Source organism: Gobio gobio (assembly GCF_949357685.1).
Source record: "Gobio gobio genome assembly, chromosome: 2".
Classification (NCBI taxonomy): Eukaryota; Metazoa; Chordata; class Actinopteri; order Cypriniformes; family Gobionidae; genus Gobio; species Gobio gobio.
In genome coordinates, this window is record NC_137098.1 from 26,692,149 (window position 1) to 26,705,139 (window position 12,991).

Consider the following 12,991-nt stretch of genomic DNA (forward strand, 5'->3'; position numbering starts at 1 on the left):
ATACGCCATAACCAGTTTTTGCTCGGTGCAAAAATGCAAAACAGGTAAAGCGTTTGTCTAGTAGGCTATTCCGATAAAGGTCTTTGCTCTTAAGTGGCCAGATAGCATAAATATATTTAGCTAAGCCGCGGAACGCTTTTTCATTTTGCGCCACAAGGCCATATTTGTATCAGCGGGCCTAGACTGCAAGCAGGTTGATGTGAAACAAATCATTGTGTAGATTAACACTTTCGCAAGACGCATTTTTTCATAATTTACAGAAGAACGTAGGCCTATGTCGACTGCATCATCCTCTAATGCAGGGGTGGCGAACTCCGGTCCTGGAGGGCCACTGTCCTGCATAGTTTTGCTTCAACCCTAATCAAACACACCTGAACAAGCTAATCATGGTCTGAAGGGTTACTAGAAAGCTACAGGCAGGAGAGTTTGATCAGGGTTGGAGCTGAACTCTGCAGGACAGTGGCCCTCCAGGACCGGAGTTCGCCACCCCTGCTCTAATGTAAGAATGTGAAACTCGCATGGGAGCACGCACCAGTGACCTCGCTCTACTCTGTTCAAGTCCCTCTCATTCATTTTTCCAAAAAAGTACGTTGTCTCCTTATGGCTTAGAAACCTGTAACTCTTACCTTGGAACCCTAATAAACAGCTGTTTTGACAATTTATTCGCTTAGCGGTTTAATACTTTCAAAACAGGATAACAGAGTGCCCACATCATAGCCACTTGAAGCCAGACGTGAAACATTAAGCCCATGGAATATAAAAAAAAGCCGTTTTATAGCGAAATATTTGTTCGGAGATTGTTGCGATGCCACAGTCGAAACAAACAGGATCCTAACTTTAATACTGCTGTTTTTATAGGTTTAAATTGTAATTGTAAAACCTTAGACTTGTGTGACTGTTCACTGAAATCCTATCTGCTGTCATAGCTCGCCGTGATCGTATAGTGGTTAGTACTCTGCGTTGTGGCCGCAGCAACCCCGGTTCGAATCCGGGTCACGGCAGTGAAGATATGAAGTAGTGACTTTTACACTTGTTCTTGATTTAATGTGACAGAAAAAGCGGAAACTTATCAGGCACAGCTGGCTAGTAACATATTGTTCGAGAACATTGTGCTACTCAGGTTGTCTGTCCATCTGTACAGATCCTCAACCTGGCATTCTACATTAACATGGATAAATTAAAATCTTCACTGAAATAAATACTTTTTTATTGCTTTTGGTTATAAAAACTTAAAATTTGGTTAGGATAAAATGTTTACTCTTTGTCCATCACTTTAAAATTTGCAAATAACATCGTTTGTAGAAGGCAGAATGTGCGACTTAGGTAACCTATATAGAAGTTATGTTGGAAGGTGTGTAGGCTATACAGCGCAGTTTCTCTTCACCCCACAAGGATGCGGTAGAGGATTATCAACCGACTACTGGCGAACCAGCCAAGTGCCAGGATCGAATTGTGGTTAGTAGGCTACTCTGCGTTATGGCCGCAGCAACTTCGGTTCGAATCCGTGTCACGGCAAACATTCCGACACAAAGCTGCATTTTTGAGTAACAAAATGATGTGCTCAAGAAAACGCTAAAGAAAAATCTATGTAGCCTAAATCACCTAAAGTCTGAAATGTAACATTATCTGTATAATCTAGTAGGCTACCATAGCCTACCATGTAGACTATTGTCATTTAAACATTTAAACATTTAAACATTCAACACGTTTATTTGTCCATTCATGTTCTTGTATCTAAAAATGATATTTTTCCCTCTACAGTGACGGCAAAGTGGACCATAAAAGCATAAACAACATCTGCCTGACCTAAATGTTTTTGGGTTAGCTTTAAGTGCAGTTTTAATACTTAGGCTACACTGTAAAAAAAAATCAGGTCTCCAATTGAAAATTTTCTAGTGACCGATCACATCTAAACATTTTTAGTTGGCCAAATTGAATTTCTGTGAATTGACAGAAATTCAATTTGGTCAACTAAAAAATTTAGATGTGATCAGTCACTAGAAAATTTTCTATTGGAGACCTGATTTTTTTTAACAGTGTACGCACCAGATGATTTAAGCACCAGAGGGCAGCAAACGACTATATTAAACCACTGCCTACAAATGGATCTAGGAAAACTTGGCAGAGATAAAAAAAACTGATTAATTACCTTACTGTGTTCGTTTGAGATTACTGCACCTGTAGTAATTCTAGACACTGCTAATTCTGACTGTTACTGAGATGGCAGAGACTATAAAAGAGCCAGATAATTTTATTCAATAGAAATGCGGTGAAAATGAATCAATAATTACCCAAAACAATCAATGTTTTGTTGGATAATTAAAAAAATATTTAAAAACAAAACTGTTGCTTTGTTTCTTTTACACATTCACATGCATTTAAAGTTAGAAACATGCACATGTGTTACAATGTCATTTCTTTTAATATGTTAGTTTTCTTGTTTCCTATCTCTTTGCCCTGTGATCCAATCTTGAAAAAAAATCTCACATATTTATGTAAAAAAAAAACACAAACACACACTCAAAGACATTCAGAGGGAGCTCTTATGCACCTGTTGACAACCATGAAAGACTGTCCTTGTTCGTTGCTTCCACAAACCAGCAACCAAGAACAAGAGCAACAACGAGACACACGCTCAAATAAACAAGGAGAAAGCTTATAGTAAACATGGAATCCTGCCAAAACCACTGCGTCCCATTCACACTCACACACACACCCGTGCATGCATTGCAAATCCTTCAGCTTCGAGAAAGAAGCAGCAGGCCTCCACAGAAGAGTCAGGCAAAACTGCTGTGTACTTGCTTTCTCTCTCTATGTGCATCTGTCTCACTCCTCACTTCAATAGGTCTTGATTGACAGGACAAGCATGCACCTATGTCGCATGAAATGTGCATCCCTGCAGGCCTTTGTCTGGTCTCTGAACACATGTTCCTGTAACAATGTGCATCTTCATTAGCCACAACTATAGGAGCCTGGCGGTCTGATATTTGATCTTTCATTTTCACTAAACAGGGTTTCCTCCACAAACAGCCTAAAAAATAATGACTGAAGTTGTGATCACACCACTTTAAAAGTCTGTGTGAAAAGGGTATGTTGAATGATACCAATAATTTCGACATGTGCATATCAAGTACTATAAATACTCCAAGAAAATAGAGCAAAGATATCAAATCAAATTTTGAGAGTATGGAAGTTAGATTCTCTGTAGTGGTGATGGAAATCTAAGCAGTTACCAAAACATAATTATGGTGTTTAAACGTCCACTAGTAAAAAACGTACTGCACTGTTGTTGTATCACGTTGATATCAGTAAGACTGTCCATTTACATTAAAATGTTGAACTCTTCTGTCTGTGGATAAGATGAATGTTTGTGCATTTTTCAATAATTTCTTATCAGTTGGCACTGGATAGTTGAGCACTGAAGCATATAAATGAAGGTAAGCAGCTATGGCGAGATTAATAAACATTAATGAACATTAAAAGATTCCGTCCTTTGTGAGAAGTAATATATATATATGTATATTTATATATTAACAGTAGCTAAAAACTGTCTAGTATTTATTCTTCTTGTAGATTATGTTGGCATAACTCATGTAACAGTTTTGCAGTTTAGGGAAAATGCTGGAGGTATAAACAATACATAATATTTTCACAGGTCTCACATGTCTTCTACGGAAAGGCATTTATGTTGTAAGCAATCCTGAATTAAGTGAACTAGTTAGTATTTCAAATTAAAAAAATTCCTTCATCTTAATGAGCTATTAAAAATAAAAAAAATATCTGATCTGATGGAACTAACAATAAACTCTAAAAACTAATAAAAGCCATTACTACACACTTTATTATTAGTGATGACCTTAATTCACAATCTTAATTTGTGCTCTGAGATCAGTTAATATAAGTGATCAGGTTACATCTATACACCATTTCTCTATGCAGCAGTACTGGCTCATACCTTGACGCTTCCCCTTTTCCTCTCTCAAGGCTTCTTTCTTTCTTAACGTCCCCTCATCGACCCCCCAACCCCGTTTAGAACAAAGAGGCCTTTTGTTTCCTAATTGCCCTAAGCAGATATTCGTCAGGCATGGCTACACATCGCTGTAGCAGTTAAAGAACCCCTGGTCGATCATTCTCTTCAAAATGCTCCCCATCTGATCTCTAAAAGATAAGTTAACTGATAGTCTGCATACCCATATAAGCCTTTTCACAGCTTTTTAAAAATAGCCCCCACATGTACATGTGCTGCATGTGAGAGTAGCATATTCACTTGCCCAGTGTTCCCAAAAGACTGAAATTATGATCTCTTTATCTTAACAGTCGTAAAGGTACCATCAGGTTGCATCTGAATGTGCATACTTCATTAGTATATAGTAAGAAAAAGAAAAACAGTAAGTGAAAAATACCCGGATGACTTCTGAAGACGAGATTCTGAAGTGCACAGCCAGTGGACACTTTACTATCCCATGAGGCCACAGGAGAGGATTTGTTAATGGCAGTAGCGCAACAGAGTGCAACAGTCGAGTTCCGGAAGTAAAAATCCCATTAATTTTCTCCATAAGGGAATTGATTTACTAAAAGATAACTTATAAACTATTAGACAAACCTATTGTGAGCTACGAGGTTGTTAATCAATTAAATATGCTTTAGCCGAAGCCACCAGTATTGTTTTTAACAGTGGAAGTCCTGGTATTACCCAGGAGGCTGCAAAGAAATCTCCACCAATAAGAGAACTGGAACAAACAAATTGTGCCAAAATAACTTTTAGCACCTGCCCACTCACACGAAGCATCGCAAATGATGTAATCAAGTCATTGTCCCTACACTTTTAAACTACTTAAATGTTTGAGTATATATATGGTTGATTCAGTGCCATCTTCTGGGGAGACGTGGGAATAGAGTGGTGCAGGTATGACATCACTTTTTAGGCCAAAGACTGAATCGAGTTAGCATTTTAGCACTTCCGGTTCCCTCGTCTCAATGGGGTTTTTGAACGGGGTTTTGGTTAAATGGCTGAAATAAGGTCAAGAAACTTTCACGTTTTATTCTATGACATAAAATACATCAGTATTACCCCACTCGTGATTGTTTTTTAAGCTGTTACGTGTCTCGACAAAGGTGGTTGCTAACAAGTGGCTAAATTGGACTACAGAGGCTGAGGAGATTAAACGTCATCACGCCGAACAGGTAACCTCAGTCAGCTTTTACAGCCTCATTATGCTCATAATCGTGCTCTTATAAACTAATCTAAATCAAACTTTCTGGAAAAATGTTTTGAGATAAAAACAGAAAGAGTTGTTGGAAGCTTAGTGAGGATGACGCTAAAATCGTGGGACTGTGATGTAGTCCGTTTATAGCCAACCTTTAGCTTTTTATTTCTGGCGACTGCATTTAGGCTTCAAAATTCATAAAAGTGTGTTCATCTGTGATAATTATCTTGATGAACAAAAAATGTAAGTATCATAAACTTTTGTTTATCACAGAGCTTATTTTTTTGCAATAATCCAAAAGCCTATGGGATAATCCTATTGGGGTTTTCTCGAGGGAACCAGTGCAGTGCTAAATTTCGGTTGGCCTACAAAGTGATGTCATACCTGCACCACTCTATTCATTCATCACAACCCTCGCAGTGCATTATGGGTATTCTCTAGCAGTTGAGCGTACACACGTTGTACACTCGTTATTGCGTTGCATTATAGGATTAAATGAGTGCATTTAATAACGTCCACTAAATCGGAGACCAATGCAAATGGCTGTCCATGTGTGTGCCTGTTTGTTAGCATACACTGTAAAAAAATTCAGGTCTCCATTTGAAAATTTTCTAGTGACTGATCACATCTAAATTTTTTCAGTTGGCCAAATTGAATTTCTGTGAATTGATGCAATTTAATTTACAGAAATTCAATTTGGCCAACTAAAAAAATTAGATGTGAAAATAGCTTATCGTTTAATGAATCGACAGCCTAATCTTCAACATGTTTGCTCTTAATTATTCGTTTTTGATTGATCTATTTTTAGAGTTTACACCGAAATAAATTCAGTCTTCAATTGTCACTGACAATTGCGCGACAGGTATGACTCAGTTTACGGCACTTCTCATTCATTTCTATTGTATCCATAGTGATGGGAGAAATTGATATTTTCAAAGCTTCAAATTAATTGAACCGATTGCTTTGCAAAATGATTAGCTGTTTCGAAGCGTTCTAAATACCACACAGTGATGCCTGCTGGACTGGTCAAAAACTGTAAATGCAACAAAAACTCAGACCAAACGTGCATTAAAACAATTTTATTAACAGTTTTTAATGTTTTATTGCAAGTATAATCTATCAAACACAATTTACTAATCATCTAATACCATTAAATATTAAGTGTCTGTATAACATGTGTTCTTTTATCAATTTGATTGGCTTGTTTTGTTTGTTCTATGAATGGCTCAGCTAAATAGGCTAATAAGAGAATATTAACAATTATTAATTTTAATTACACAAATGTCTCATTAAAACATCTACAAATGTATAAAACTGATCAGAGGTAAAGACCATAGACACTGGTTCAATGGTTCGCCGCGGGGGGGCAATCTCAGTAAATCCACATGAATCATGGGTTAACAAAGATCGCCCCTAGCCATGAACCATTTAAATTTTGAAACAGTTGTGACGTAACAATGCCTTGTTTACTGAAATTACATGACTTTAGCATGTGTTTAGCATATGTGCTCTGAAACACGGATTCAGAACAAAAGTTTTGTAAAGGTTTCGAAACTTCATGAAGCAGTGTTTCGAAAGTGCCCTTCACTAGCATACCTTAACAGAATAACCGACCTAGAGAAGATTTAATGGATCCATCAGCAGTTCCCCTTACCCCGAAGACCTACTCCTCTCCCTCTCAGAAGATGTCTGTCCCCTGGAAGACTACGTAGAGCCACCTGGTGTCCTGGTGCCACTCGCCACTCAGCCACAACCTCCCCAGCCAATGACCACCATCCAGTAATCACAAAGCCTTGTTACAGTGACCCATAGTACCTTGTCTTTGGAGGCCTAGGCGGAGCTGTGGCCTACGGCTTTACCAGGCTCCCTCATCCACCTTGGTCAGCCATTGCTCTGCCTACACCACATACTTCAGATGCACTTCATCCCTCCTCCCCTTCGGGTCAATTGCGCTCCACCTTCCCTCCAGCTGTGCCTCAGTCCTCTGGCACCCTTGCTCCACCTCGGCCTCCAGGACCTAAGGTGTCGCCCCATCTCTGTGTTTCTCCTGGCTCCACTGCTGGTGGTCGGACATCTGACTTCACCCTGGCTCCTCCCACCAGCGGTTCCACCGTGGGCATTCATCCTGACTGTGCTCTGGGTCACTCCCTGGGCCCTCCCTCCTCCATGATCATTCCCTCTGCCAATTTCCCCAAGAAATCCCCCCCACACCACCATCACTAAGGTGTCAGGTTTATGTTTTCTTATTAACAACAGAAGATTTTTAGATTTTAGCTTTGTTCTGTAATGTGTTCCTGGTTCCTGTGTTCATTATGTCTTCCTTAGTTGGTGTTGTTTCCTGCTGTTTCTTATTTCCAAGAATGAAAAGAACGGACTTGCATTCTCGTGGAGACCGGTCTTGCCAAGCGACCTTTAAAGAACGAACTCGGAAGAACACAAGCACACAGAACGCATCTTTATGAGAATTGAGATGTGCTGCGATCTTGTTCCTCAACTGAACGTCCCAGCATATAATAAGTAGCTAATGCATAATATACACAACATAACATCACAAAAAATGTCATAACCTATTAAAACATTACAGACATTGTTTTCAAATAATTTTACATCTTTTTTATTTGACCGCGTGTATTTATGAAAATGATTAGCCTATGTGTTACCTAAGCTTTGTCAATGTTAAGATTGTGCCTGCATACCGTAACAGACAACTATATAAAACAAAACTGCCACAAAGTAATGACTTATTCAGTAGAAGTACACAATCAGGTGACCCATTCCATATAAAATGAAACAACTATTAGATATTTTACATGTTTTTCTTTCTTTTTTAGATACTTTATTTTGATAGTCCCCTTTAGACATTCTACTAACTATAAGTAATTTTCAACTGCATGTCAACTACAAGTCATAAGTATACTGTCTGCTTAATATCTTCTAACACTTTATTTTGATTGTCCCCCAACAGACATTCTACTGACTATAAATAACTTTGCGAGTACGGAGTACATGTCAACTTATTCTACTAACCCTAACCCTAACCTAACAGTCTACTAATACTCTGAGAGTTAGTTGACGTGTAGTTGCAAATTGACGCAAGTTAACAGTTGTTAGAACTTATAGTCAGTAGAATGTCTAAAATGGACTATTGAAATAAAGTGTAACCTTTTTATTCTCTGTATTAATCTGATTGCAAAGTATCCTAAAGCGTGGGAAGGCACTATGTTAATATTATTATAATTATATTATTTATATTAAATTAAATAATTATATTTTATTAAATAATCATTATTCTATTTGTATAAGAGTACTATTTGTTACTTTATGTGTAAAACATTTAATGAGAATAAAATTCTGAGTGCACCTTTAGTGGTTGTTTAATGTGGTACTAGTTGCACAAGAGGTTGACGGTAAAAGATGAAGGTGGCAGAAGCTCTAAAGAAGCTGTGCTGATAATATACAGTGCCGGCAGAGAGCAGTTAGAAGAAGCTGAGCTTGATCCCTATGATAATGATCAAAACAAACCTGAAGTGTGCCCAACAGCCGGAATAATTGACACTGTGATTATGGAGAGAGTTTAGCTTCCAGACAAACAATACCATGAACTTGTTAGATCAGTCAGAGGATTTTAATCTAAATCAAAAGTACCAAGGTGACCCATCTAAAAGTGCAACATCACTACTGTCATAATGACAACTGATAATAATCCCATGTTTACATGCTGGTCAATGAAGTGTTAAACCCTAAGCATCTCAAAGTTCTTTACAAAAACAAATGATGTTTGCATGTTTAATTAGTACGTATTTAGACATTTACAGAATACAGTCACCACACCTGGCATAAAACAGACATTCATTAGTTAAAACAAGTACAAGTTCTAAAATAAGCAGCGCTTACTTTGTCTGCCCATTATAAAACAGTCAATATGTTCTCATCATCTGACCAACAGTCCTGCATCAGAGCCCAGTGGTCATCCAATCAATATCATAAACACAGTTGTCATAGAATTTCCTCAATTATTTCTTCCCCTACCGCTAATCCTTTTAATTACTGCCTTACTCAATGCTAATGTTATTCACGATTAGTTGGTATTATGCTAATCTTCGACCCACATTCGGCAGGAAAGCAGGAGTATCGTCTGAAGGCCAGATTGCTGGGAGGCTGCATGCAGACTGACATCAGTCTCCCAGCTGCACAAAGCAAGCCAGACAGAGGGAGTCTTGCAAAAAAAAAAGAGAGAGAGAGAGAGAGAGAGAGAGAGAGAAAAAAAGAAAAGAAAAGAAAAAAGACCCTCAATAAACAAAAAGGGGGGGAGGGGGCGTATAGTGTATACCTTAATGAACGACTGTTGGCCACAGGGATTAACGATAAATGCTGCTTTCCTCTCTGCATAGCCCACCCCAGCATCTGCTGACAGTGCTGACATTTTGCACCAGTTTCTTAGAGTTGAGTGGTTAGCATTTCAAACTGAACCATGTCTGGACCTTGTCCTTGTTTAGATGCTTATGTCCATCTGCAGGTGAGTCCATGCCAGATCCAAGGTGTTTTATATGAATTTGTTGTGGCACTTTTTAGCATTACGAAAAATATTTTGAAATGTGCTATGTTCCAAATTCTTGATTAAACTCAGATATTCAATTGGACATTGGTGGAGAAGGATGAAATCTCCTATCTGTCAAAATGAAACTAATGAGCCAAGGAGAATATTTTTTGGTTTTTGATTATTTTACATAAATAGAGAGAATATTCAATGGTAAACAGATTACATTTTTTCATTTATTATTAATGTACACATATCTACTGTATACAAATTAAAAAAAATAATACTGTAACAATTGTACTGAAAATGATTAAACATTACTGCCTTTTTATTGAATCATTTTCAGGAAAAATTATTTAAAAAAATCTGCATAATATAAAAAATTTAGATTTAAAATGCATAATAAAACACTACAATAATGAGTGTGTAACCCTAACATACAGTATATACAACCAGAACAGACAAACGTTAATTTTTTTGAAAAGCACAGAATGTTGGTTATTGCAGTTGTCCTTCAACAGCGTCCAGAAAAATAATGTAACTTTAAATGATGTATACTAATTATACAATTAAATCTTTATTTGTTTTATTTGTTATTTCATGCGTACCAGAGTTCACTTTTATGGCTCAGACAGGTTCCAGAGGTTTACACAAAATTGTATGACATAATAACTGAAAATAAGAAAGTGTATTGTTTAAGTGTATTATTGACACAATTGTGTCCAAATGAGCAAAGTAAAAGTTGCCACACAATTTCGGACTTTGTCTGGAGCAAAAAAAAAGATGATTAATTTAAAACAGTGTCTTAGAGGCATCCCTTTACAAACTAATTATCATCATTGCCTTATTAAATAACACAATGATAAATTGTTAACTCACAAGACAGCTGGCAGAAGGAAAAAAGTATGACGTTTGATGCAAAATTAACATTCATAGTGGAACAAGAACCAGCAGTAGCTTCATTGAAAGCAATGCACAAACAAGAGGCTTTTGTCTGCCAGGAGGAAAAATAGACAGAAAAATGTCAACAAGTGCAGAGCAAGACCACATCTTGTGCGACAGTGTTCATAAGCGGCATGATCAGAACGATCAGAAATATCAACAGAGCATAGGCTACAAGAAACATCATCTAGAATAATTGATTTCTTATAAAACTTTAAAACTTAATTTTCATTGGAAGGGGTCCCTGATCATCGCTGACAAACTCTCAAAATCCCCTAAACAGCGCAAACTGGGACGGACACCTTAATCTTAATTAAAAGTAAGTGATAAGCTGGCATAGTATAGATCGGAGTATGCAAACAGAAGATGGTCTCTGAAAAAAAAGTGACCTCTTGACAGTCAAGCACAGGGTCCTGACCTCACGTGACACCAGTGACATCCCTATACAACACGCGCTTTAGTGAATATCAACACATCAGAAGACTGGGCATAAAGCAGGATTACAAACAGCAAAATGCTCAAATAAATGTAAAAGAAATATAAGTACAACAGTAAAAAAGTAAGTAAACACAAAAAACGTCATTACTCTTTTACACGAATAACAAAAATACTTCTATAAATATCTCAAACTTTTTCAAATAATAAAACAAATAATTCTAATTCAAACAACTGCTCGGCAAAACCTTTTCTCTAAGACACGCTATGAATTGCACTGAAGGAGGTGTTACGTCACTCAAAAATTGGTGGGAAAAAAGTAAAGGAAAAAAAGCTCCAAAAAGCACCAAACTTACCATCCACCAGGTCCTGGCTGTCATGTCATAACATAGCTGCCATTTGATGGAGCTGTCTGCCGTTTTCCCAGCCATTCTCCCGTCAGTAGCTTTCATCAGGAGCAGCTCAGGAGTAGATAACACACTAATCAAGCCTTCATCAGACGCCACTCTCTCAGCCCCATGTAGGCCAATCCTTATCACACTGCATTATGGGAGGAAAAAAAGTTCACGCACACACACACTCACACATGCACGCACATAGCCCTGTGCTCTAGCGATGACTCCAGCCTGCAGTGCTGCCTATAATGACAGGATCAGGATCTGAATCCCTCACACACACACACGCACACACACAGAGCCCCCCACCTCGGCCAGGGCTTTAATTTTTTAAGCTGTGCAGAACAGGAGCATGGATCTCTTTTTTGGCATCTTGAGCAGTACAACAAGTGGGCAACCAATGTGGTGCCTTTGTGCGCAGACGCTTTTCAAAGTTTATTTGCATTTTCATCAGTTCTATATTGTTGATTTGTGGTTTTTGGAACCCCCCCTAAAGCCATAAATACACACACACACATTACCCCCCAGCCACCTCCCCCCACCCACCCCCAAACGCTCCTCATTCTGTGTCGATGAGGGGAGGCCCAAATGGGAATTATATTCCCCAAACAAAGACTGGGGAGTTTCATAGACATGAGAGCCGGGCACGGTTCAGATATCACAGACTTTTACAGCAAAAAGAGAGGGAGGGGGAGAGAGAGAGAGAGAGAGAGAGAGAGAGAGAGAGAGAGAGAGAGAGAGAGAGAGAGAGAGAGAGAGAGAGAGAGAGAGAGAGAGAAGCAGGGAAGAAAGAAAGAGAGGCGCAAACACCGACAGGTATTCCAAGTCCATTCACTTACTGCCTGCCATCATTACTTCACCGAGCACTTTCTAAGCAGGAAAAGACAAACTCATTTGATTTAAAAGCGGCAAGATAATTTAAACATCCTCTTTATTTACAGATAAAGGAAAGAAAGTGTATGTTTACATTAACTGTGGTGTTGATAAAAAAAAATATTTATAAATGACACTGATGTGGACTTGGAAGTGGATTAAAGGTGTTAACAATTCTGTCATGCTTTCAAGTATCACTGTACATTAGCATCAGCATGTAAAGAAAGTTTAAAAAAAAATGTCTTCATTACACCGAGTAGAGATCAAATAAACACTGAACGCAAGTTCTTATTGATAATAGAAAACACTTCAAGGCACTAATGTTATTTATAATTTTAGTTCCATTTTTGACAGTTGATAAAAGTTTTAAGAATTAGTCGTCTGATGCAATATGGAGAGATGAATCTTGAGATGTATTATATATATTTACTACCTAAAAGTAGGTTAAAACAAATATTTAGATATTATTTAGTTCACTCAAATTAATATTAATATTATTATTATTATTAATATTATTTATTACATGCAATTATTTAGTCCACTCTACATAAGCAACAAGTAACACAAAGTTAATTTATTTGTGACCCTGGACCACAAAACCA

The 12,991-nt window shown here is 37.8% G+C and overlaps 1 protein-coding gene across 1 annotated transcript in view; it reads right to left on the reverse strand.

Annotated features, from left to right (window-relative positions):
• LOC307122575 (nuclear factor 1 B-type) overlaps positions 1-11,573 on the reverse strand; it is a gene marked incomplete at its 5' end in the record, with an annotated part of 99,706 nt that extends 88,133 nt beyond the window's left edge. Inside the window, one exon of the mRNA XM_079810645.1 lies at positions 11,478-11,573. Coding sequence (XP_079666771.1) covers positions 11,478-11,573 — 96 coding nt within the window. The remainder of the gene's footprint in view (positions 1-11,477) is intronic.
• Between the last annotated feature and the right edge of the window lie 1,418 nt (positions 11,574-12,991).